Source organism: Sparus aurata, chromosome 15 (genome assembly GCF_900880675.1).
Source record: "Sparus aurata chromosome 15, fSpaAur1.1, whole genome shotgun sequence".
Taxonomy (NCBI): Eukaryota; Metazoa; Chordata; class Actinopteri; order Spariformes; family Sparidae; genus Sparus; species Sparus aurata.
In genome coordinates, this window is record NC_044201.1 from 3,210,890 (window position 1) to 3,237,884 (window position 26,995).

The window sequence follows — 26,995 nt, forward strand, 5'->3', positions numbered from 1 at the left end:
GTTTACACTCATTCTGTTTGTTTGAAGGGATGCACAACATCCTGAAATATACTATGCAGATATATAAGTTAGTGACAAAACTATGATTGCCTTGATATAGTGATCCTAAATATGAAAAATGGCTCATCTTACCCCAGTCTCCCCTACATAAACTTGTCTCTCCTTCTGCTCAGTATCCCCATCAGATTCCACTGACGTCCTTCCTCTCCTCTTTCTGTGTCACTCTGCGAGGTAAAGACACAGATGAGCTGAACAGAAGGAGACTGAACAGCACTCCTCTACTTTGACTGAGGAATCTGGAGGAGAGATGTAACATCTGATATTGGTGATCTCTGGAGTGAAGAGGAGAAGAAATTGCTCACATTTCTCAGGAGTTGCATCTAAAGTCAAATCAAATGCATGTTACACTTATTAACTGCAGTGGGTCCTGGTGTGTTGTGAACATACTTGGAAGCCAGTTTTTGACCTTTTTAATATCTGCCGACCTGATTCGTCATTCTTTATGCTTGTGACTTACTGTGAGTGGGACCAATAGTTTTCTATTATTGATCTGTCAAATACTGTTTATACTGTCAGGGCTTCACAACTGAATCCTCACATCCAACTCAACACAAGTTTTTGTGTTGTTAAATACTTTTATAAGCTGATTAAAATGAATCTAGACAACAGTTATTTAGTATGTGCATAAGTCAGATGGACAACAACAGGAGGGGAGATGGATGGGACCTGTGAGTGAGTGTCTGTCATTGGCTGTCCTCAGGTGCCACACCCACCTGGGCGCCCTGCTGCTGGACAACTAAGGGGAGGGAGGTCAGTGGGCGATGATGAATTAACTGTTCAATCAGACCACAAAAGAGACAAGAATTATCTATGTAGCTTGCTATTTTCTAATTGTATGTTAAGTAAATGTTTGGGGTAATGCTTACTGCTTTCTCACCAGTAAACCACCACATAAGGCTGGATGGCAGAGGTGGGCTGCCCAAGGTCGAACAAACAAGCAAAAATGGATAAAACAAAAGGAAATGATAACACAAAATAAAAGGCTACGAGTCGTAGAGGACTTAAGAATGCTATACATTAGATGTCAAGCAGGGGGCAGAAACATTAACTAGGAAAGTCGGGGGCTTGTGTCACTTAACTTCTCCCAGCCTCATCTAGGCAGGCAGGCCAAGATATGATTAGACGATCGTAGACTATTTTGAGTGGGACAATTTCCAGGAAGCCCAGAGTGCATTCTGTGGGGAGATGCATAAAAATCTTCATGCCCCAACATCTTGTGTATCCAGATAGTAGTTTTTTCTCTCGAGGTTTTTAAAGTATAAAATCACATCATCAACATTAAAGACCAATGAGCGCTTGTACCTCCCACTCTCATACCCATGGTCAGCGTAGATAGTAATACATTGAAAAAAGTTGGAAAAAGAAAACCTGCCTGGTATAAACTCTGTCCAATCAGGGTAAAGTGTTTATTTAACTGGTTAGCCAACAGTAATTATCTTTCTGTCATAATTCTGGAGCACAATCAGTCTGTAGCTAGTCAGATTCATTGCCTCCTTATCTTTCTTTTAATATTGTATATGAGATAGGTTAGCCTCGTACAGTCTTTTAGGCAGGGTTTTGTCACTTTAAGACCTAATGTCAATAGTGGGGTGAGGAGGTTCCAAACATTTTTCTTAAAGAATTCACAGCTGAATCTGTTGGGTCCAAGAGCTTTGCCAGGGGAGAGAACTTATCAGCAGAGATTACTCCTCCGGTGTGAAATCACACTCCCAGTCCTCCCTGGCCCAGCAATAAGTGTCGGTGTTATGAAGGAGTCAAATAAATCATTCAAATCAGAACAGGTGGCATTGCATTCAGAAGTGTAGAGTTCACTGTAAAACTCTGAATTCACTGTTCATCTCCAAAGGGTAAGTTAGGAGGTTAACCCACTTCAATCTAATGCAATTAACTGATCTCGAGGCCTGAACAACTAAGCTGCCACACAAGGAGCCCCCGGGCTTATCTCCCATTTCAAAATGCTTGTCTTACTTTCAAGACTAGGTTGTTGGCGCGCAGGTGGTCGAGTGGTTAGAGCGCATGCCACATACACAGCCGACCCCGGTTCGATTCTGGCCAGAGGTCCTTTGCTGCATGTCACATCCCCCTCTCTCTCCCATATTTCCTATCTGTCTACTGCTTAATAAAGGTGTCTATGCCAGAAAAAATCTTTAAAAGAATAGGTTGTTTATTTGGCCAACTAAAATACAGCTATAGTCATATTTAAGTTTCATGATCCTATTTGAAATTTGGCATGCTGCTTCAAGAGTGGGAAGAGTTTCTTCAATCACTGATAATCACACTTCTCTCTTCTTCTTGGGAGAGGATTCATATGAGATTAAGTGGCCATGAATGACCAATGTAGAATCCAACACTTAATAATAATAATAATAATAATAATGATGATAATGCATTTCATATGAAGGCGCCTTTTAAAGCACTGTAATGCCTTTTGGATTACATGGAGTGTCTGCCACATTACAGAGACCAGTGGATAAAGACTTGTGTGGTGTGTCTGATTTTGCCTTGGCTTATCTACATGACATTGTTATCTACAGTAACACCTGGGAAGAACACCTAAAGCCCTTTTAAATTGCCTCGAGTGTCTCCACTCTGCAGGACCTTCCGTCAACGCTCCCAACTGCTCCTTTGTCAAAGCTGAGACAGAACATCGCGGCTACGTTATCAGAATGGGGCTCATTAAACCACAGATCTAGAAGGTTCCAGTCATCCAATCCTGCCCACTTCCACAAACAAGGACCCAGCTGAAGTCCTTCCTCTGCATGGAGGCATTCATTTTCTGGAAGCAGTTCTTCATCAGAAGTCATACCAGGTAGAAATGTTGGGTGTTGCAACAGTCTGACACCAAAGCGAGGCACAGTGACTTAATGACCTTTCTTTCTTTTTTAGGTTCCTAGGTGAGAACTAGGAAGTGTTCTTATGGCACTGTTCAAGCATGAAGAACAGTAAAATAAGCTATCTGTCTCCATCCTGCCTTCACTTTTTATATAGTGATTTCAACTGGCACATATGTAGCCCTCATGTTACAGTATTTTCTAATAGATTTTGGTTCAAGAACAAAAACCTGCAAAATGATTTTGCTTGAGCTGCACTTTGTGTTAACTGATAATTATAAGAAAAAATGCAAAGAAATGCTAACATGTGAAATGAAGATGGTGAGCTGATTTTAGGAAGTCTCGACAGCAAGTAAAAAACAAAACAAAAAAACACATGACTTAAGATTTTAGCAAAATCGAACCCAACACATTTGATAGTGGTTAATAATTTGATTCCAGACAATGATGTCAAGTCCAGGTTCAGGTAAGTGCACCAGGGTGGCTGCACTTACCCGACACTGGACTTGACATTGTCAAGCTCTGACAAAGAAAAACAGCACAGAGAACCACAAGAAACAGTTGACAGGACCTCCAACTGCAAACAAGCATGAATACTCATTTATGACTCTTTGTTTATACTTTTGATCGATGGAGGTTATATAGCCAACAACTAACTTTCCTTGATTCCAGAAAAGCCATATAAAATCTGTGATGTCATCACAGTGTAAAATCAATGAGCAGAGAGGCTGCTCATGGACGGGGCCAGTGGGGATTCAGTGGGTTGTACAACCAGGAACTAAACCTGGAAGCTAGAAAACTTTCTTGGTGAGCAATTCTCGTTAGACTATGCACCCTCTTCACTAGGGTGGCTGTAGCTCAGTGGGTAGAGCTGGTGGACCAGTGATTGGAAGATCGCTGGTTCGGCTCCCCTGGGGTGGGACTGAGCTACGTGCCGAAGTATCCTTGAGCAAGATACTGAACCCCAGAATTGCTCCTGATGTGCAGTTGGCACCTTGTGGGGCAGCCTCTGCCATCAGTAAGGGTCCTGCAATGAGCTGGCGACTCATTCAGGGTGTACCCTTCGCCCATGAGTAGACCTAGATTTGGCCCCGCAACCCCTTAGGGCAGTGGTGTCAAATTGATCTAGTAAAGGGCCGTGTGGCTGCAGGTTTTCATTCCAACCAAGCAAGAACACACCTGATCCAAATCAGGTGTGTTCTTGCTTGGTTGGAATGAAACACACCTGATTTGGATCAGGTGTGTTCTTGCTTGGTTGGAATGAAAACCTGCAGCCACACGGCCCTTTACTGGATCAGTTTGACACCACTGCCTTAGGGGGATAAAAAGTGGCAACATCCGGCAACCCTCACGGAAAAAGCAGAAAAGAAAAACGAACGAACCTGCTTCACTATGTAGTCATATTCAAAATGATTTACCTCTTAGAAGTTTTAGATCTCGTTCAATCTGGCAGAGATTTATTCTAAGGGTCACACTCTAGCCCTGGTACTCTCTTCTGGTTTCTCTCTTGAGTGTCTGAATTCACTTGTTGTAACTGACCATAAAGCTGTTGTTTTTAAAGTTCAACAAAAGCCCATTCATGGCCCCTGCTCTACAACACACTCTTTCACCCTAATTGCCAGCTTTGCAGTCAAATGTTCTGATGCATGTAATTCATCATCCCTTCACTCCACCTACTCCCTGCCACATCCTGATATAGCACAATTAGCCACAATATTAAAATCACTGAAGTGATACAAGTGGCATTGATCATCTCATTACAATGAAATGTTCTGCTGGGAAACCTTGGGTCCTGACATGCAACACCCATCCAAACGCTGCCAAACCACAACAACTCAGGAATGAGCTTTTGGAAATGACTGACACATGTTATGTTCTTATTTATACTATTTACATTTTTTGTATTTGATCATATTTCACTTTTTTTTAATCTCCATGTTTTAATTCTTTATTCTTAATGTATCTGCCATGTCTTTTCCTTTGTAAAAGACCTTGTGACTTAGTTAAGAAAAGTTTATTATTACAGTTACTTATGTTTCCATGATGGACAGCTGTTTCACCAGCATATAGTTACTAACGCCTACATCATTGTTACTCTGGAAACAAAAGTCTGATCTAATCACTTACAAATAACAGTGTGGCACTTTGTCTTTCAGATCTGATTACAGAAACAAATCTGATTTGCCTGCAGTCTAAACACAGCCTTATACATCATAACTAAAGATACTAGTTATTCATGAATATTTGATGTGGACAAATACTGATTGAAAGTTTAATTTATTAGGGCCTTTACAACTAACTGAATTTGAGAAATTACGGCCTTTCTGAGGTTGTCGAAGGACATTCTAAAAATAAAATAAACGTCAATGTAACAGCAGGAATAAACTGGTGAATACACCCCACAAAAAAACAATCCCAGTACTTTCATTAAAAAAAAAGTAGAATACACCGAAAATGACATGGATATTGTATACACGTGTTTTTTCTTTCAACCTCTTGACTAATGATCACATTATTCACTGTGGCACTTGTCTGACACATGACACTGACAAGACATCAATATTGAACCAGCTAGTTGTCAAACTGAAATCTCTGCTTGGGCGATCACGGTCTCTTGTTCTAGTTGAGGGGACAAGGTTCATGTTCATAAAAAAGCATTCACACAATCAATCCACACTTTCAGCCTCCATTTAATGTCCTAGCAAAAAGAGTATGTGACTGTTCTAAGGAGTGAGTAAAATAGAAAGTGCATGTTTTGTTCACTGGAGTTCAACATGATAAAAAAAAGATTAAAGCATTTTTTGTGTCAGGCAGAGCAGAATTATTAATTTTGTAGAAATAGCAAAGAAAGTTATCAGTAAAGGTACTCTGTTGGAGTATTTGGTGGTATGATGCAGATCAAAGGCACATCACAGCTTTGTATCTCACCAGGGATTGCACACACACACACAGAAAACACACATACACATGCACAATCCTTCAAAATACATTTCCCATGTGGCTGACATACACTTTATGATCTACAGTCATGTCAACGGAAAATGGTCACGGAGAAGTTGTGAGAGGCAACAAATGTATATCCAGTGCATGGGGCTTTTTAATTGGGAGCCTGTAAAAGGGATAACATAGCATTTTAGAATGTCCATCTCAGCCTTTATTCAAGAGAATATAATCCTAGAGAAGTCAAATGAAGCAACAGATGAACAGAGGGGCTTTCTATGTCAGATTCTGTTGTGTGTGTCTCTTCTTTTTCTCTCAGTTTTTTAAATAGTATCCTAAATGAATGACCGGTATATCCTTGGTTACAACTGTTCTCTCACTAACAGTCAGAAAGAAAAAACTAAAAGGAAAATAACATTCAGTAAACATTCTTCTTGAAAGGTAGTTTCCCTTATATAATCTGTAATTTTCCTCTGCCATTACATAAACAAGTTTAATAACATACCAATCAGTGGTTATTTCACAATTGGAAAAAAGCACAAAATGTTTACACTCTTTTACAGGTAAATAAAAGTTTTATCAACTATTTTCAATAAGGGCGTAGCATAGTTCATGTCATCGCAATCTGGTTCCCCACGTGCCCTCATTCTCTGCTATTCTGCTATTAGATCTTTACATACAAATATTGACAAAATGGAGGCTTTTGCTCCAAAGCCATCAAGTCTTCTTGAGAATAATAATCATAAAGGGGAGGGGGGGTTGGAGATGCTCGGAAGGGCGGGGGGTATGGTGGGCTCATAGCTGGCCCTCGCTGCAGTTGTTGTCCTGACTGCTGCCTGGCTTCTCTGCGTCCTGGCTGGGCAGCTCTTTGAGGATGAGGGCGGCACTCCTTTCTGAAAACTCATCACCGTTGGGCTCAAGACCATCGGGGCAGGGCAGCTTCAGAAGCTCCTCTCTGAGCTGAGCTGTGTGTCTCTGCAGGGAGAACACACACACACACACGTTAATCATTTGTTTATGTACTTATAGAGGAACATGAACAACAGGCAGACAGAAGCACTCATACATTCATTGTTCCGCTCTTAAATCATTAATTTCCTGGCCGCATTACTTTGACTTCCATGCAGTACTGTTGAAAAACAAAAAGCTGAAGCATAATATCGGTGTCCTCATGATATGACAGATAATCTTTAAATATGCTCTGTTCGTCATCATATCTGTATTTGAAGTATTTGGTTGGAATATTTCACTGGGTGTGGATGGTTACAAGATGCATGAACTATTACGCTCCCGTACACGTCTTCAGCAGAAACGATTGTCACTGCGCTGTATAATTTTCAGATATTCTTATCAGAAATTCCTCACACAGTGGTGAATGATAAAAGAGAGGCAATCAGTTTATAAAAGTGTTCACAAACGTCCTCTGCTTATCTTGAGAGGTGACAGAGACCAAACACATCATTAGCATTACAGGGCATGTCTTTGTTCTTATTCAATACACATCCCAACAGGTCTCCCAGCCCCCACGCTCATCTGGACACTGCAGGGCTGTTGAATCAACTAGAGAAATATGTCATACACTACACATTCATCTTGTATCACCATGTGGTACAATTGTAGTGTCTTGGAATATGTGTGCTCTTTTAATTTCTCTATTTTCACTGTTGCATTGAAGACTCTCAATTTACCCTCTACTGCTCCTGTTGAGCCTTTTGATGAGAATTGATCAGTTATTTTTATAACAATTTCAAACTACTTCAAAGGATTAGTCGATGACTACTTTCAAATCAGTAGTTATCAATGCTCTAGCTTGTGTGTGTTTTCAATACATGGGGTACATTAAATGGCATCACCTTGAGTGCAGCAGCATGATGGGACATGGTGCGGCCAACCCTCTTGTCACTGCTGTACTGCTGAATGTCAGTGATCCACTCCTCACACTGACACATGATCTCTGTTCGCTTCAGGTAGAAGTGTTTGTGGATCACCTGCAAACACATGACACAACATTGTTCAACCACAGGGAAGAGAACAGAGGATCCTTCTATCTCATATAGATAAAAAGATAAAACTTCATATGGTTACAAAGGAAATCACTGTTCAGTTCAGATTTTCACATCCTGCGAAGGGAAGTGTCACCTACAGAAGTGGGTAAAACACAAACACAACATACAAGTGCACATAAGACATCACAACACAAACAACAACAACCAAAAGAAAAAAATATGTAACCCTTTATTGAAAATAAGCAATCCATTGGAATGGTAGCAATAATCAAGCACTGCCACAAAGCGCTGTCACGGTTTAGAGCAAATTCAATAAATGTATTACACTTGGAATAAAGTCAAATGTATACCTACTGCTCTTTGCACTAGGGAGCCTTTATCTCTGACCAGATGGGACTAGAACAATTTCCCTCATGAGTGGATGGTCCGGCCTGGTCAGGCAAGCACCCGATGTCATCAGTTAGGATTATTTGATCGAGTGCTCAGAAGTCTTCAGTCAGAGTCAAAGCCACGGACTTAAGGTCAATCAGCTTTGTTGTGGATTTGTTCTCAGCCACAGGTACAACAATAGATTCCATAGTTCCAAGACCTCGTGCTGAGTAAGTGACGAGTGAAAAGGATCAACTAAAATATCACATAACTGATCTGCACAGACTTGAAGAAATTTACCAGGGATCATATCAGGCCCAAGACTGTTCATCATCATATCTGGCCCATCCATGTTCCATAAATGTTACATTATGGAACATAGATGTAGGAGAATGGACACTGATAGTAGGCTCAGAGGTGGCGGTACAACAACTCAACATATTAGATAGATCACTACGTCCATCTGTCAAATCATTCATCACTAAACCAGAATAAAAATCATTCAGTGCACTCACGGCTCTGAATGTGAACCAAAACAATCCTCAGTGATCCTCCTGTTTCTTATTGTCCTGGCTAGTCGTGGCTTCTGTGCTATACCACACTGCCTTTAGGTCAATAATGTGAAATTTCTCAATTTCAATCTTATATTGGAGTCTAGTCCTCCTGATCTTGCCTCTTTTTTAGCTTCTGTCTTATCCCCATTCCCACCACGTTTAAAGGCAGTATGCTTCCCGTGCAGTGCATCCTTCACTGCATTATTTAACCAGAGTTTACTACTTGGAAATACCCAAATGTTTCACATGTTTTGGTGGGGATGATTGTGTCTTATTATGAAAAATGTAGGCCTCGAGGTGATCTATCACCTCTCATCAAGACCAGCAGAGTTATTAAAAACATTTCAGTCTGTGCTGTCAAGGACTCCCTGGAGCTCCTCAACAGCAGTATCAGTTCACATATCTACTATTCCAGTGGCTTCTTTCCCCCTTCTAAGGAGTGGTAAGCTGAGAAGAGGCTGAGCTACAGACATATACCCACCTTTGACTGAACTATATAATAGGCCAATTGTTTTGTTCAGTCTGTTAGGACAAGAATATATTGGTAAAAGTTGCTCACTGATTTCTGTTTACAATGACTGAAGTCACCAAGGATTAGAAGAGGGGCATCAGGAGAGAGGTAGTTTGTGTGTAACCTTATTAAGAGTATTTACTGCATTCTTTGTGTATGTAGACAACAGTAACAAATATGTGGGGCAGATAAAAGAGCTGCACCGATACAGACAGTAGCTCCATTTCGGCAGTGCACGCAGACTCTCTGACAGTGAAGCTCTTGCACAAACACTGATGAACACAGAGAGAGATCCCTCCCCCTGGGATTTCACAGTGACATCAGCTTTTCTTTCGAGCCTCACTGGTGCACCAAAACTGCTGAGAGTCAAATCAGTCTCCATACCTGCAGGAGTGAGCCAGGTCTCAGTGAAAGCCATTATTCATGCGTCTCTGAATATGTCCAGGTGGATGGCGTTAGCTCGGACCTCACACTTGTATTTCGTAGTAAAGTCGTGACATATATGGCCTGACAGGATTTTTGCTTTAACATATCATAATGAAGTAAATGTTGATTACACAATGTAATGTCTATAGAATAATGACACTATCAGAGTTAAAAGTTATCTGAAGAAAATAGTGATGCAGTCAGGCAGGCAGCCTGGCACCATTTCTCTTGGCTTCATGTCTCCATTACAGACTAAGTGAAGGGATAAACTCGCACTGTTTTCCTGTGTTGTAAGCTGTCGCTACTTTGAGGAAGAAGGAAGCGATTCAGTTGTTAATTATTACTATGCATTATGTATGGGATTTTAGAGCAGACGGATACCATCTGAACAGTTTTAACATTCCATGGATTTCACTTGACTGAACCATCTTCTGCCAAATTTTACTCAGGTTTTTTTCTTTATCTCCCCCACTTGGGAGCTATTGTGGCCTGTAGGGGAACATTCTAATTCCTTCCTTTCAGCCTGGTACTCCCAATGACACCAATAAAGCAAAGGAGTTAACTGTGAAGCATCGTTTTCTTTTCCTCATTGTAGGATATTCATTTGGATCCTTGGTTTCTTTCCTTGCCAGATAAACTGAGAAATCCAATAATCCCATTCCCCAAATGGGTTGCCATTTACCTCTGCTGATCGGGGCCAAAAAATATATAGCAGTCTGGTATGTTTCTGTTAACTACACTTATCCTTGAATTCAGAATCTGAAAGGGGATAAGATTCCATCCATGCATATCTGCCAAGATAATGGCTCATAATTTCCTTGTGATGATTTTGAAAGGTCATTTGTGAGAGTAATTCTAAGATATCTGAATGCTATAGCTTCCCACTGGAGGTTATATTCATCCCTCAGGTGCTTGGACCAGTGAAATAAAGAGTCATAACCTGTGTTTTTGATAGGTTGAGCTTATAGCCTCATAACTTCTCAACATGAGCCAACAGTGTCAGGTGATCATTTTCCACTTGCTGATTATCTGATGGAGCAAGTAGGCTCCCATGTTAAATCAGTGTGCCTCTGATGAGTCTGTTTACTCCCTACAATGTATCTAATGAAGCATAGGACTAACTGCTGCACACACCTCTCTCAGAGTTAGACAGCAAGGATGACAGCGCCTCCTCAGATCTTGGTTAATTAGCTGGGCTGCTGTAACAGTTCTTATTTATGGCTGTAGATGTTAGCCTCAGGTAAAATGGCTCATGTGATTAGGAATTAAACAGTAAGATCCTTTCTGTGAGCAGAAACACAAGTCTCCTTCTCGTTTTGAACTGTAATATAATGGTGAAGTTTCTCAGTCATCCAGTTTGTGGTTTATCTAAGTGTTATACAGAGGCAACTGCACTTCAGTTTCTCCAAGATGTTTCATCTCTCATCCAAGAGGCTCCTTCACTTCTTACTGAGTAATAGACTGCAACTCCCAACTAGTCAGTAAGAACTGAAGAAGCCTTTTGGATGAGCGATCAAACATCTTTAAGGAACTCAGGCAAGTTGCCTCTGTAGAGCACTTGCATATCTTGCAAGAAGTGAACTGCTGCAGGATGACAACGGTGTAAAAAGTTGGAGAGAGGAGTTTGCAGCTTACGAAGCTTAAGAACTAGGGAACTTTTTCTGATGTTCTCATCACAGCAAGGAGAAGTGCTGAGCCAGTGTGCTTTTATTAAGCTTTGGAAAAGACTGGTTCTAGCCCAAACGTTTTGTTACTTACTGGGCCTGTGCTTTGCTTGTGCCTCAGTGAATTTGGCTGAACATGTTTCTGGTGCCAGTACAACATTTACATAAGCACCCTCTCCATGAGTCTGAATGTGAATTAGAAATCCTTTTAAATACCAGAAAACATTTTGTGTTACAGGTGATTCCTACCTCTTTGAAGCATGGTGAGGGGTTACGCATCTGCTCCAGCATGGCCCATTTGACGGAAGCCTGCCGAATGTTGCCATCATATTCTCGTGAGCTCTGGGTGCCACTGGGGGTCCCACGGGAGCGCTCATACCCTGGTTCATTGAAGTAGGGCTCCGCTACCAGAATGAGAGACTGCACTGACACTAGCACCTATAGCAGATTGACAGATTGAAAAAAAGGCAGGGAGGAATCATAATATGTACTGGAATTCCAAATATTGTGATCCAAATATATCCTCAGATATATCTTCGTTAACAGCGAGATTAATGCTGTAGCCAGTCTGAAGGAAACTACATACATCTACAGATACAGATTTTTTTAAATCTGCTCTGGACTGGCCTGAGGAATGGAGAGTGCCATTCCCATGATACAGTGCATCCCACTCAAACTGCAACAATATTTGGGTGGGTTGTGCATTTCACACTTCACCTGAGAGTGGTTTTAACTTGTGTTTATCCATGAGCATGTGTACCAATTTGGTTATCCAGCAGTCTCTTACTGCAGGTTTGGAAAGCAAACATAGTTTAAGACTACAAACTGAGAATGTCCACAAAAATCAAACCAACAAAGCTCAGTTTTTAGCTTTGTTTGGTGGACTGTTATCACCTTTTTCTTGATATCCTCAGTTTGTGGTCTGATGACCATGATTGCCTACCAAACATGTTGGCATCAGGCCTGAACACATGAATGAAGACAACTGATTTCAAGATGAGTGACATGTGTAAGCAGGCATAACCTGGACGGTCAAATGACAGTGGTTAGCGTTTCCTTTGATTAAGAACCACATGCTGTCACCAAGGCAAAGTAATTACTTTACTTTAAAATAAGGATCGTTTATGTCAGCTGTCAAAGCACAAGGGCGATTAAAACAGAGCATTGGATGGTCTAATGACAGGGATGTGATGTGTTACTCTAGCCTGGTGACACAAAGACTCAGACAGCGGCCTTCTGATCCAGTCAGACAGGGAACTCTATCATGATGGCTCTTGACCCTTACCTGTAAAAAACTTGATGTATGTGGGTTCCATTTCTCCTCTGGTCTCCCATGCCATGTGTTGAGGATACTTAAACATACCTGATGAACAGACACACACCAAACATAAGGAGAAGCAATCAATTTCAGCAAAATCAGATATGCCCCCACACAGACACATTAAGCCAAGGACAGTCATTACACATTGAAGCATTACTTATATTGGAGAAGTGAGACATCTTCACAGAGACCAACAATATTGAAAAGACAACACCTAACCCAGTCACAGTCTGTTCACTCTACTACAGAGATACAGAAGATAGAGAGGTATCAGCTGCTGTACAACCACACTACAGAGCAGCTTCTGATGACGTCCTCAACACTCAATTCATTGCTCAAAGCTGTGTTTGTTACTGGTGTTTTAGAACGACCAAATTTGTTTAACTTACTTTGCCATCATTGTAGAGGTTAGGGTTAAAGCGCACACTGTGTCCACCGGTGGTCTCCAGGTTGACCAGAGGAGGTGAATTGGGATAGTCTTGGGGAAAATAAACATCAAACTCAAAGCAGCCATTGGCGTATGGGGTGTCGGCTGGGCCTGTGATGAGAACCTGCAAACACAAAGAGGGGAGAGGCTTTAATACAAACAGCCCCAGTGACGTCACTGGTACTTGGGAGAACTTTGGGCTATTTCAGCTTGGATTTCTAGTCTCCAACTCCGGGCATCCGGTGGTTGTGACAGATTAAAAAAAATACATTAATGGGAGGCATGTAAGATGGTGGTCAAATACAAAACTTCTCTCTTGTCTTGCTTATATGCAAATTGGCCACGTGTTTGAGAGCAAACGCTCATTTAAACATGAGGACAGAGGTGGTTATTGAGGAGGAGACATTTTACAGTGTTTTGGCTGACTCAGATATTACAACAGGACATTTATTTGAAACAGAGTAAACAGAGGACAGGCCGAGCAGCAGATGAGTTGGCATTAAAGGACATGGTCCGCAGCGGCTATTCAGAGCTGCAGACAGCAGACACCGACTGGTGATGCTTTCACTCCTACTGCCCTCTGAAGCCAACAGAAGCAGAATATTTCTGCTGCAAGGAACTTTCGCATAGGCAGTTTCCGGACGAACCGGAAGATACAGTGGTGGTTGTTTTAGGCCTATTACTAGCTGAAAAAATCATGGAGACGACGAGAGTGTGGGCTGTATGCGTTACAGCGCGAGCTGGAGGTGAGTAAAAATTGTCAAAAGTATTACAGATAGCTTTCAGAGCAGCGCTGTGTGCTCTGGCACCCAGTACTGCGGGTAACCATGGCAACAGGTAAATAAAAGGCTCAGCTCGTAAGGGCTGAATAATATCCAGCTAACAGTATGGAGGGCCTACTGGTCTGTGTACGTCAAATTCTAAGATGCAGTGTGGATGCGTTCTTCTTTCAGATAAATGCAAACATCCTCACTCCTGTTTACACCACTAGATTAATATTGAGCAGTGCTGTCAGGGTTGGTAACACTGAGATGACTTACACTTAGGGCTGGGCGATATGGACTGATAGTCATATCCCGATATATTTAGGCTGAATATCGATATACGATATATATCCCGATATTTTTATGCAAAGTGAGAGCGAATGTTCAGTCAAATATGACATGTGGGTGGGAATTTCGTCATTTTAGGGGCAAGTCCATTTGGCCTTCACTTTTTTTTTTTGTCAGGGGCACCAAGACCACATGACAGGGCACAAAGGCCACTGAGTAAAATGTGTTGATTTACCATTCAGACTGATACCATAACATCCTAATTTATAATAAGACATGGATTAGGTATTAAAACATTTTTTTATACCAAAATCAAGTTAATGTTACATTACAAAACAGTTTTTTAAAGTAAAGTTAGAGTGAGGTGAGTTTTGTTACACCTCACTGAATATTAGTGTCATTGAATATTTCTCCCAAATAGAAATTCCCCAAAATTATGGCAAAGCACATTTTTTCCAAACAAAAAAATTGTAGAATAACCAGCAGGAGACCACTGATGTGTGGAGTGATTTTGGTGACACTACACTCTGAATAATAGTGAAGTTATTGAATATTTTTTGTAGTTTCTCTTTTCGGTGTTGCACTTTGTAGACGGTCCCTGCGCCCTCGTCTCACAGCTGGCTGACCATACAGACCAGAGTTAATGTCCAGACGCTCGTTTTGATTAACATACGGTTGTAGCTCGTTGTCTTCCTTACTACGGTAGAAAAGAGCCGTCGTTTGTGTTTTAACAAGGTTTCACTTATGAGTTATTGATCCGGGAAGTTCAAATCTGTGAATATATTTCCAACTTTACCAAACTAAATCCTACCACATAAGTCAGTTACGTATCATGTCAAAACCGGCTGCGCTCGCTCGCTGTGCTGTAAGTTTCGTTCTTCTGTTCTGAGACGCTGCTGCTGTTTGAGAGGCTTTCACGTGAGATCATTGATGTGATGATGAGACTCCACCTGCGCGAACCGCGAACTCACTGAAGTTACTGTGAGTGACTACTGTGCACTCAGGTGGCTGTAATTCAGGGCAAGCCCGCTATGCTGACCAGTGGCTGTGCCAAAATATATCGATATAAGTTTTATATCGATATATCGCCCAGCCCTACTTAAACTTGCAAAATTTCTTGAGAGGTCATGGAGAGCTGCCCATATAATACGTTTATTTTGACATGACAATACTGTCCCAGCACTTTTTTTGAAGTATTTTTTCGCCTTTCATGGCTTCATTTATTGGAGAAACACCAAGAAATGGGATGAGAGGGGCGGATGACGCGCAGCAGGTCGGACTCAAATCCTGGACCGCTGCAGCAATTGGTCGGGCACTACACCAAATGAGCTATCGGGGAGCCTCCAGACCCAACACTGTAACTGCACTTCCAACCAAAGTTGGCCAAATCTGGTTTGGAAGCTTTTCAAGACTGGAACCAAATGTGCCACTGTGACAGGGTTTAATATCAGCAACAGGCTGTTTAAGTACTGAGCCAAGTATGCAGGGGTGAGGTACAAAATATATCAACCCCTCACAGATCATGAGAATACCACCTTACCACTCACTGTGCCCTTCTGCTGCCTTTCTTTAGAACTAAACGGATGAGTATTTATACATTTAGCAAAATTATTTGCTATTAATCAGCTTTTGGGCTGAGAGACATTTATTAAATGTCACTGGGTGAATGAGTGAGAGCTGCGTATGACAAGTCATTCGGTAGAAACACCAGAGGCAGAAACAGTACAAAATTCTTATGGTAGACACCAGTGTTTCATCAGTCTTACTTGATTCTCAAACTAGTGGTCTCTATTCATCACAGTGTAGTATCCCATGCACACCAGTAATTTGACACTTTCATAATGTCATAACATTGACACATTTTACCACAATTTTGTGGAAGGTAAAGTTGAAGTAGCACTTTACCTTCATGATGTCCAGTCTCTCCTCGTCACAGCGAACAAAGACACTGGAAGAGGATGACAGGGGCAAAGAGGTGGACAGGGTGACAGCCTCCTGGGCGAGACGGCGGGATCGGGCTGCACTGTTCGTATCACTGGCATTTTTCACCTGAGACATGTAGTGGTAGTTGACCTTGAACATCACTTTTCCATCCTCGTCCTCTGAGACCATTTCAAAGGTGTCTGGAAAGAGAAAATACCACAGTGAGGAGTTGTCTTAGGGGGCGTATCACTCTCCTGTACAGGAATGTACCCATTCTCATATGCAACTACACCCTAACACTTGTCATTACTAAATGTAGACCCTCAAAAAACTGAAAGTGAATAAATCAACACTTTTGTCTTTTTTCTCTTTTTATTGACGTTTAGTTTCAAACATCATGATACATTTCAGACAATATGTGTGCACACCGTCCACTCATGGTCAGTCATCTTCAAACGTACTATAATATAATAATAAAACAATAATAATAATAAGTCAAATAGAAGTGTACAATTAGGGAGTAATCATTTCCTTTACAGCTTAGTCAGTGATCTGTGAAAATAAAAATCAGGCCTATCGGGTGTTACATAGTCAACCCTTTTTTTTCCAGTGTGATGAAGATTATTCCAATTTTCCATGACAAATGCTGTTATCTTTTCCATGTTGTAAATGCCCAGAATGATGTCCATCCATGTATTTAAAGTTGGGCTTTTTCAACTATTGCTAATGTATACACCCAAAAAATATTATGTTAATCTCTAGGGGCATTATACCTTTAAAAATATCTTGGAGTGCATTGTTCACCCCTCTCCAATATTCCTTGTTAACAGGGCAGTCCCAGACGTAGTGGTAGTGATTTGCATGATTGTTACCACAGTTCATTCCAACACAGGGGGTTTCCATCATAATGGGATTTCGGAGAAGGTGTGGTAAAATATCTAATCAGGCTTTTCCAACTGAACTCCCTCCATTTCTGCGAACTGGTACATTTCCATTGATATTATCAATATCATCATTTATTTAGTGCACATGTGCCACCGTGCATGCAGCCTGTTGCGGTAGCTCCTGCTTGTTTTTCTACTTTTCCTACTTTTTAGCTTCTTATTTAATACACTGTTTTGACTTTTATTGCTTAGCTCTTACTTAAGCCTTGCCCTCTCCAAAAATGCTGGAGGAGAGAGTTCTGGTCTTTCTTTTTGCTGTGAAAGTACTTCTTTCAATCAGCCAAGTCATTGTTGCAGAGCAACTATATGGCCATATTGTTTACATAAGGTATCAGCTCTTCTCTATGAAGCCGGCCGGCATGGCATCCAGATCAACAGACATCCCTGAAGGGATCCGGAAAAGGACACAGAAGGTGCAGGGGAGGAAGAAATCAGCAGAATCTAAGAGTAAGGCCAAGAAGACGCGGCTCAGGGAGGATATAAGCCGTGTCTCCCGTCTCTCATTGTGGCCAAATATCTAATAAGATGGAGGAGCTAATGGCGCTAGCCAGGAATCAGAGGGAGTACTGGGAGGGTAGTTTAATGTGCTTTACGGAGACATGGCTGCACCAGGACATTCCCAACAACAATGTTTCAATCGAGAGTGATGAGACTGTTTGGGCCGACAGGGAGACAAAGGAGGGGGGCTCGCCTAGTTAATCTAGTTAACAACAGGTAGTGCAGTCCTGCTCATGTTACGGTCAAAGAGCACATCTGTTCTGTTCGACCGTTTACATTCGGCATGTGACGTCATCCACTCCGATATAGCCTGATTACAGACTCAACACCAGAGTGCATTCATTGCAATCTCGGGTGACTCAAACCTTGACACCATGGATACAGCTCTGCCCACCTTCACAAAGTATGTAAGCTGTCCTACCAGAGAGGAGAGGACCCTGGACTTGCTGTATGCTAACGTGAAGGTCAGACCACAACCTGGTGCACCTCAACCCCTGTTAAGTGCCTCTGGTGAAGAGCCAGCCTGCGACCACAATGACAGTGAGGAGATGGTCGGAGGAAGCTTATGAGACACTTCAGGGATGTTTTTAAGTCAAGCAGTCACTCTGTGAATTGCTTGGAGAGGACATTGATAGGCTCACAGAGTGCATCACAGACTATATCAACTTTTGTGTAGACTCCACTGTTCCAGCTGAGACTGTGCATTGTTACCCAAATAACAAGCTGAGGGTGACAAAGGACATCAAAGAAATCCTCGATGACAAGAGGAGGGCTTTCAGAGCTGGCAACAGGGAGGAGGTAGGAACAATACAGGGACACCTAAAGGTGAAGTTCAGGGAGGGTAAAGAAAACAACAGGAGGAAGCTGGAGCGGAAACTTCAGCAGAACAACACAAGTGAGGCCTGGAGAGGAATGAGGACCATCACTGGATGAAGATGCAGCATCCCTGCGGCTTCAAGGACTACAAACCTGTGACACTGGCCTCCCACATCATGAAGACCCTAATGGACTCATCTTGGAGCAGATGGAGCTCTCTTGGAGTGAGAGTCATGTTTTTTGACTGCTCTGGTGCATTCAACACCATCCATCCAGCTCTACTGGGTGAGAAGCTGACAGTGATGCAGGTGGATTCCCCCCTTGTGACCTGGATTATTGACTCTCTGATTGGCAGACCACAGTGTGTGCACTTACAACACTGTGTGCCAGATAGAGTGGTCAGCAACACCGGGGCCCCACAGGGTACTGTCCTCTCTCCCTTCCTCTTCACCCCCTACACCACAGACCCTGTAATCTCCATAAGTTCTAAGATGACTCAGCAATAGCTGGACATATCAGTGAGGACAGGACTACTGTGGGCAACTTTGTCACATGGTGTGAGTGGAACCATCTACAGCTCAATGTGACAAAGACCAAGGAACTGGTTGTGGACCTGAGGGGGACCAAGGTGCCATTGACCTCTGTTTCCATCCAGGCAGTCAGTGTGGACATTGTGGAGGACTATAAGTATCGGGGGGTTCACAATGATATTAAACTCGACTGGAAAAAGAACAATATTGCCCTCTACAGGAAGGGACAGAGTTGTCTCTATTTTCTGAGACGGCTGAGGTCCTTCAACATCTGCCGGACTATGCTCAGGATCACAGGAAATCATCCCTGCCTGTGGCCATCCAACTGTTCAAGTCCTTGCTCTGAGTGTCAGACACTCTAAGTCAGTAGGAGGACTCTGGATGTTTGTTTCTCTCTAATGTGCAATAATTAAGACTAACAATATGCAATAATCCATATATTTTCAACTGTAGCAATGTTTATTACACTGTATATATGGATATATTCTAGAGTATACATTTCTTGTATTTTTGTTCTGTTTTTGTTGTTGAGATCTGCCTGCTGTGTAAATGTAGCCCTTGTGGCTGAGTGTTATCAATAAGGACTTTAATATCAGTGAATTTTGCTGGTATCAAGCTTGGAGAGGAACAACACAAGTTTATTTCTAGATACAGTTTTAAACATTGACACCCACTTAGACATAAGAGAGAGGCGGTGCCCTTTGGTTAGTAAAAAGATAGGGCCATCTAACTCGGCTCCTACGAGTGGAACACCGCAAGTCATGTTGTTGTGGATCACAAATCACTTTTACATTGTGGACAAAGAAAACATTTAAACTTACCAAACTGCAGCTTCTTCATGGCAGCAACATATTTTTCCTCTAGCGAGCGTAGAATGGAGAGGGGCTTTGGCCTACTTGACACCTTCCTTGAAGACTCCACCAGCTTCCTCTCTGGCAAAGAGGTGGGCAAGACCAGAGAAAAAAAGAGCAGAGGGGAAACATTCAGAGAGTGCCTGTTAAGGAGAAACATCAGTCTCTGACCATTTTCCCTTCCCAAGAAACCGGTTGCAACTGGTAGCTGTCAAAGACACACATACTCTTATGCACACAAGGAAGCACCAAAGAAACAGCTGAAAACAGCTACGACAGTTTAGGTGACATAGAATTGCTTTGATACAACAATTATCAACATGTCCTATTTTTCAACGGATAACTTCAGTTTACACCTGTGAGCCAGAATATTAAAAACACTGAAAGGGTGTGTGTACTAGGGCTGGGTATTGTTAAGAACCTCGCGATTCGATTTCGATTCTTTAGTTCGCAATTGGATTCAATATCGATTCGATTCAATACTGAATTAAATGCTTCGATATTGATTCAGTAATAAGTAGTAATTAAAACTGCAAGCAGTGATGAACGGGCCCTCCCAGTCCGCGCACGTCGGGGCGTGCTGCCGTCCAAACGCGCACCGCCTTAAGCCACATTGCTTGATCGTTGTTCACGGAGGCGGCAACCGCCTGCGTTTGGGACAGTGCACGCGGGGGTTGAATATCAGCCTCTTCTCCCAACGTGTGTTTGTAACGCGCTGGGTTGCCCCTGCCAGTATCAAGCGCTTTCAGGTGAAGTCAGAACAACTTCCTGCAATCCACAGAAACCCAAATGGACTGCAGGTGAATGACTTCTGAAACATTTAGTAATCGGGTATGTTACGACAATCGATTCTGCACTGTTACGTTGTGTGAAGTGTTACGGCCTTCTCTTTGCCTTTGTCTGGAATTCAGGCATGGACACCTGTGTTTTTGCAGGGAATAGATTGGAAGTGGGGGGGGTTGTGGCTTGCAGTAAACTTCCTCCGCCCTAAATTCGAACCCGGGCCCACTGCGTATGTTGCATGCATTCCAACCACCTGACTACCGGCGCAGATAAGACACTGCCTTCTGTTGTCACCGTGAAGGCAGGAAGGCAGCGCATCATAGGGGAGGATGGAAGTGGAATGCCACAGATTTAGATAGGTAGTGGAGTGCAGCCAGATGTGATTCTTCCTTTTGGAAAGGGACAGCAGTCAAGTGACCAGGTTTGACCAGCGTCCTGCAGTAGCTGTGTTTAACCACAGAACTCACTCAGTTGTTTCATATCGCAGGGGAAGCCACTTCGTTCATCGCGGAAAAGTTGGGCAGAATCACAACTACACACATCTTGTTGTGTGCCACATTGACAGGGCAGACACAACACAGAAATGGCATTCTTAGCAAATTGGCTTATTTGAAAATTGTGTGCTGTGGCTCACTACCACTCACTTATCCATTATGTGGCTCTACCCATTACCCTTCAAATATGCCCTGTTGTAACGTGCAATGTAGACAAAACTACCTGCAAATGCCATGTACATCTGACTATGTTTGTCATCACTGCACATAAATGAGTGTAGAATAATGCTTCACTTGCCTTCTTTCAACAATGTATTTATGGCTGTCTATCAGTGTCAAGCTTTTGATCTAAGTTCTGCTTTGTTTGCTAGTTTTTATTCCAAGAAGTGCGTGCTGCCACCTTTTGAAGTTTCAATAAAATCTGATGAATATGCGGCTGACTTACTGGAATTGAATAGAATTACTCAGAGGTTATTCAGACAGGATACATGTGCCTTGAAAGACAACAATGCCATCCAGTGGCGACGTGCATCACGTACACCATAAATTCATGTGCTTCTAAGCAAAATTGACCACTTCCTGTTGGACTGAGAGTGTGGGTGTAAATGAGTAATTTGTGCGTCTTGTCATAACACACATGGGTTTCCAGTGGGTGGCGCTATTGATATGACACAGTATTGATGCACAGATCTATTCAGGGCGACTCCCTCTAGATTCCCTCTAGATTTGGCCGAGATAGGACGTATGAAGAAGTTATGAGGACACGATGCTTTACAGCGAAGGATTTGAATTGACCGCTCCACTGTGGCCAGCAGGTATGACGTAGGATAAAGATTTCCATAACTTTTCATCTTCAAGGTCAGAGGATGCTACTGAGTGACTTTGAAGTCGGTGGTGTTACATCTGTAGGAGGAGATAATTTAAGTACGAAGATTGGCAATATTTCAAAATGGCGGCCAAAATCAAAATGGCCGACTTAGTATTGATGCTGAGATTTATTTGGGGAGACAGCCTCTACACTTAATAGAAGTTTGGTGTGGATAGGAAATTGTATGTTAAAGTTATAAAGCCTTGATGTTTGACCGCGAGGGGAAAAAATGGTTTCCACCGCCCCGCCCACTAAAGTATGTCGCAGCTGAAAGATTTTAATAACTTTTGTTCTCCAAGGCATGAAGAAAATTACTGAGTTAATGTGAAGATTGTGGTGTTTAAGCTCTAGGACAAGATAATTTTCAAATTAGGCATGAATTTGTCAAAAATTCCGCCACACATCAAAATAACTGACTTCCTGTTGGAGTGAGAGTAAGCATCCAAATGGGTTTTTTGTGCGTCTGGTCATGATGAATATGCGTACCAATTTTCGTCCTTCTATGTACAAGTAGGAGGCGGGGCATCACAATAGGGGGCGCTACAGAGCCCACGCGTCACCGCCATGCCCCATGACCACACGGATCTCATCAGGGCGACTCCCTCTACATTCCTGAAAATTTGGCCGAGATAGGAAATTGTATGAAGAATTTATGAGGACACGATGCTTTACGGCGAAGGATTCGAATTGCCCGCTCCACTGTGGCCAGCAGGTATGACGTAGGATAAAGATTTTAATAACTTTTCATCTTCAAGGTCACAGGATGCTACTGAGTGACTTTGAAGTCGGTGGCGTTACATCTGTAGGAGGAGATAATTTAAGTATGAAGATTGGCAATATTTCAAAATGGCGGCGAAAAGCAAAATGGCAGACTAAGTATTGATGCTGAGATTTGTTCGGGGAGACAGCCTCTACAGTTACAAGCAGTTTGGTGTGGATAGGAAATTGTATGATAAAGTTATAAAGCCTCGATGCTTGACGGCGTGAGGAAAAAATGGTTTCCACCGCACCACCCACTAAAGTTTGGCACAGCTGAATGATTTCCATAACTTTTGTTCTTCAAGACATGAAGAAAATTACTGAGTTAATTTGAAGACTGTGGTGTTTAAGCTCTAGGACAAGATAATTTTCAAAGTAGGCATGAATTGGACAAAAACGCCGCCACACATCTAAATAGCTGACTTCCTGTTGGAGTGACAGTATGGTCCCCACAGACTTTTTTGTGCGTCTGCTCACGATGAATCTGCGTACCGAATTTCGTTCATCTACGCGCATGTGGAAGGCAGGGAAGAACATTGGGGGCGCTACAGAGCCCGCAGGTCACGACCTCGTCCAACGGCATTAAATTAACACTTTTTTTACTAGATGTGACGTATATTCCAAATTTGGTGAGTTTTTGGGTATGTTCAGGCCTCCAAAATTGCAGTTAAAGTGGTACACTAGTCCTTCCAATTACAATAGGGACCTCACAGGTCGATGACCTGCTCGGGCCCTAATAAACAAATAATTCATTAGAGTACCTGTTGATAATTTTTTAATCAAAAAACGTCATCTTAAATTATAAATCTTTCCTCTAGGAAGTTCTAGTTCGAATTGAAATGTAAACAAAGGTACTCAATAAGTTTAGCTATAAAATAGTGCAACCATAGTTAAGCTGAGAAAGTGCCATTGTTTCTGGGACTGCATGGTAGACTTTTGTCTGACATAAACATAGAAATGACCGCCGTCCCTCCGCCCTCCGGCTAGACACAATGGGGGTTAATGTTGACACTGAACCCCCCTCTCTCCCCGGAGGAGAGTGCTACTCGCGGGCGCACGGTGCAGCGGCTAGGGTGAGACCGGCTGTGCTGGGAGTTTACAGTCTCCGAAAGAGCAGTGCGTCAGTCATCGGTTATCCGCCTCCGCAGCTCCGACGGTGTTTCCGCGGCGCATCACCCTCCGACCCTCGAGCGAGGTCGCGGGCGAGACGCTTCCAGCTGCTGGAGCCGGGGACTGAGAGGTCCGGCGAGGGACAGCAGGTGGTCGCTTGCCTGAACTGTTTCAGAGGATTTTATGAATCGATATTGAATTGGGAAAAAATATATTGCAATGCACTGATGAATCGATATTTTTACCCACCCCTAGTGTGTACATTTATATGTATATGCATAATATTTTGCAGACCAAGTACACTGCCTCATGGCAACCCCAATCCCTGATGGCCCACAGCCGAACCATTTGCCCTATGACACCATAAAAAGCGCTCTTGAATAGCTGGAGGAATGTAACAAAGAGCTCAAGATTTTGACCTGTGGCAATGTATTACAGTTACAGCTGCCCTGATTTTCCCCTTCTACCCGACTGCCTTTGGGATCGACTGCCAGCTGGTTCCCAGTCCATTCCCAGCCACTGGGAGAAAACTTAGACCATGTGTTTATTAGTTTGTTAAAGCAGATGAAATCTGTCAATGAAGAGCTTTCTCTTCTGATTAAAATGTCACTCCCAGGAGTCTAGTCGGAAAAGTGAGCAACCGATATACAGACACCTTGCAGAGGCCCATGCTTGAGCCCGACCTGTGGTCTCTTGCTGCATGTCATCACCCTGGGGTGAAACGTTTCTCCCCCCACTGACTTGTTTTACAGTTTCATCAGAGCTTTTTACCCTCTGTTTTCATAGAAGTAGTGTAGTGGAGTAATGGTGGAGACTTCTGACATTTTCTCTATTTTAGATTCCCCATAGCATGTTGGGGGATGAATAGGCAGTGTAGTTACAAATTCTTGCTTTATGTAACAGCAGAGCCAGGTTTGGACAGATTGATCAGATTTTAGAGAGAGGGCACGGCGACTCTTGCTCTCAAGATCCATCTCTTTATGTCTGTGGATGCACACTGACAAAGTTCTCTAGTTGATTCAAAAGCCCTGCAGCTGCTTGCAGCAAACTTTATTTTGCCATAGTAGAACTGTTGTTTTTGTGATTAAACATATATTGAAGCAGAATATTCCGTTTGGTAAAAACAGGTTGTGGAAGATTTTGGAAATCACTCCATCGATTTTTTATTTAATATATTTCAAATTTTGGAATTTGTGACACTATGAAGTTACTTCACATTAATCCTGTAAATATGTAGTGGCCTACCTAAATCTGTACATGAAAAAAATATTATTCTTCAGCAGGTATTTCAGTTGTAACCACTTTGAGCTAGCTACACATGTCTGTGCTTGCATGCGCAGTATTTTTACAGTTTAGGGAAATCCCACGATCTCTGGAGTATTCAAGGCGGACTAGATATCATGTTGTTATTTTAGGATTGCTTCTGACTTGTGTAATCCGTTAATAATTTCAGAGCACATGAAAAGTTGAAAAGTCAAAATACGTTAAAAAAAGATGTAATAATTTCCAAAATCTACAACCTGTATTTACCTAACGAAATATTCTGCTCTTCTCAGTGATGTACTAATGTTGTCAGTTCATCCTTGAGTCCCAGTGGGTGTCTGTGCCAAATTTAAGGAAATTCCATCAATGCATTCCTCAGATATTGTGTTTACAAGTATGGGATGCTGTGAGGTCACAATGACCTTGCGCTTTGTTCATAAGAGTGGGATGGACCAACAAATTGAAAAACGTAACACCTCCAGCCATGACTATCACTGGTTCAGAGTCATAAAAACAGACCAATATCCTTGATAAGAATCAGATTGTTGGGCTGCAGTCAATCACAGCAGAGGGAATTTAGATTTTTTTTTTAGAAGCTACAATTAGAGACCCATTTCTTGTCCTTGCACCAAGAGGGCTGGACACAGAAAACAGGCGAGGGTGTGACGGAAAATGGAAAGAGAGAGATAGGAAAATGAAAAGTACTGAATGCCTGCCAATAAAGGTTTTAGAGACAAAACCTGGTCAGGAGTTGTTTTTGTATAAATGTTAAAGTTCTCATCTATTTAAAATCCTAAACCCATTTACCCTTTTACCTCAAACTGTGTTTTTGTTGGGCAAGTTCAAATGTACCGATATGTATAATTGTTACCTAAGAGTTTTTTGCTGGTAGTTAAATCTGCTGCGACAGTGTCTGGTAATAAAAATGTTAGATGTAAACATACCCTGGTTGGCCTGCCGCAAGCTGGTAGTAGCCGCGTAGACTATCTCAGCTGTCCTCTGGATGTCAGGCACCAGCAGAGTCAAACCCTCAGGCTCTGGATCCGAGCTATCTGTCTTCATTACACCTTTACTCTTGTCTTTCTTTGACCTGGAACAAAAACAATATATACATTAGCCACTATGTGATATTGGGTGCTGTATGATTGGTTTTCAGAAATCCATCTTTGTGTGAATTGCTTCTAAAGGTAATATAACTATTTCCTTTTGAGTTCTTGCCATGTATATATATTTATAACAAAAAACATACAAGCATCCCAGCACATCAAAAACCTCCCACCCGCCTCCCAGAGACTGGTAGGCACACCAAGGTTTAAAAAACAAAACAAAAAAAAAAGGTCAATTAACAAGGATAAATACATATGCACAGCGACACAAAACAGGGCGACTCTACACAGGTACAATATAACAGTCAGATACAGGCCATTAAATGACATTTTGTTAAGTGTAGACATTGTCATAACAGGAATGTTTGCTATACTATGTAATTAACTGAGCAATCCCAAGGTGAGTGAGCAATCACATCATCGATCCCAGCAGTATACTGAATACTGTTTAGTTCAGCTCTGGGCATTTGGCCTGATTACATATGCATGATTATGTTTCAAAGATGTCATCCTAAAACTGTCTCCTCTTTGGACATGAAAGTATTATCCCTGAACAGGTCGGTCATTTTACTCAACCTTGACCGGTGCTGGAATAGTGTATCCAACAATGAGGGTGCAAACAGTGGGTTGTTACGTGCATGCAGGGAAAGGCTTGAATTAGCCCAAAGTGGGTCCTACACTGTGACCCCATCTTTTGTTTGTTAGGTTGTAAATGATCCTTTCCATGTTTGCCCATTCCCGGCAGCTCTGATCCTCTGGCACAGAAATTCAGTAAGTTACTTCATGTTCATTTGCTGCCCAACAGTGAGAGATTATATTTAAAAGGGCCAAACCTCCCTTCCCCCTAGCGAAATGAAGAAGGATCCTTTTTACTCTGGGGGTAGTCTTG

At 42.2% G+C, this 26,995-nt stretch overlaps 1 protein-coding gene across 4 annotated transcripts in view; it reads right to left on the minus strand.

Annotated features, from left to right (window-relative positions):
* Positions 1-5,151: 5,151 nt before the first annotated feature.
* birc6 (baculoviral IAP repeat containing 6) overlaps positions 5,152-26,995 on the minus strand; it is a 168,820-nt gene continuing 146,976 nt past the window's right edge. For 3 of the 4 annotated variants that reach the window (XM_030440975.1, XM_030440974.1, XM_030440973.1), the window contains exons 66-73: positions 25,945-26,090; positions 19,694-19,804; positions 16,067-16,284; positions 13,072-13,233; positions 12,647-12,724; positions 11,611-11,799; positions 7,685-7,819; positions 5,152-6,806 (exon numbers count right to left, since the gene is read on the minus strand). In XM_030440975.1, the coding sequence (XP_030296835.1) occupies positions 6,627-6,806; positions 7,685-7,819; positions 11,611-11,799; positions 12,647-12,724; positions 13,072-13,233; positions 16,067-16,284; positions 19,694-19,804; positions 25,945-26,090 (1,219 nt within the window). In that variant the 3' untranslated portion in view covers positions 5,152-6,626. The remainder of the gene's footprint in view (positions 6,807-7,684; positions 7,820-11,610; positions 11,800-12,646; positions 12,725-13,071; positions 13,234-16,066; positions 16,285-19,693; positions 19,805-25,944; positions 26,091-26,995) is intronic. The other variant, XM_030440976.1, reaches the window with a different exon arrangement.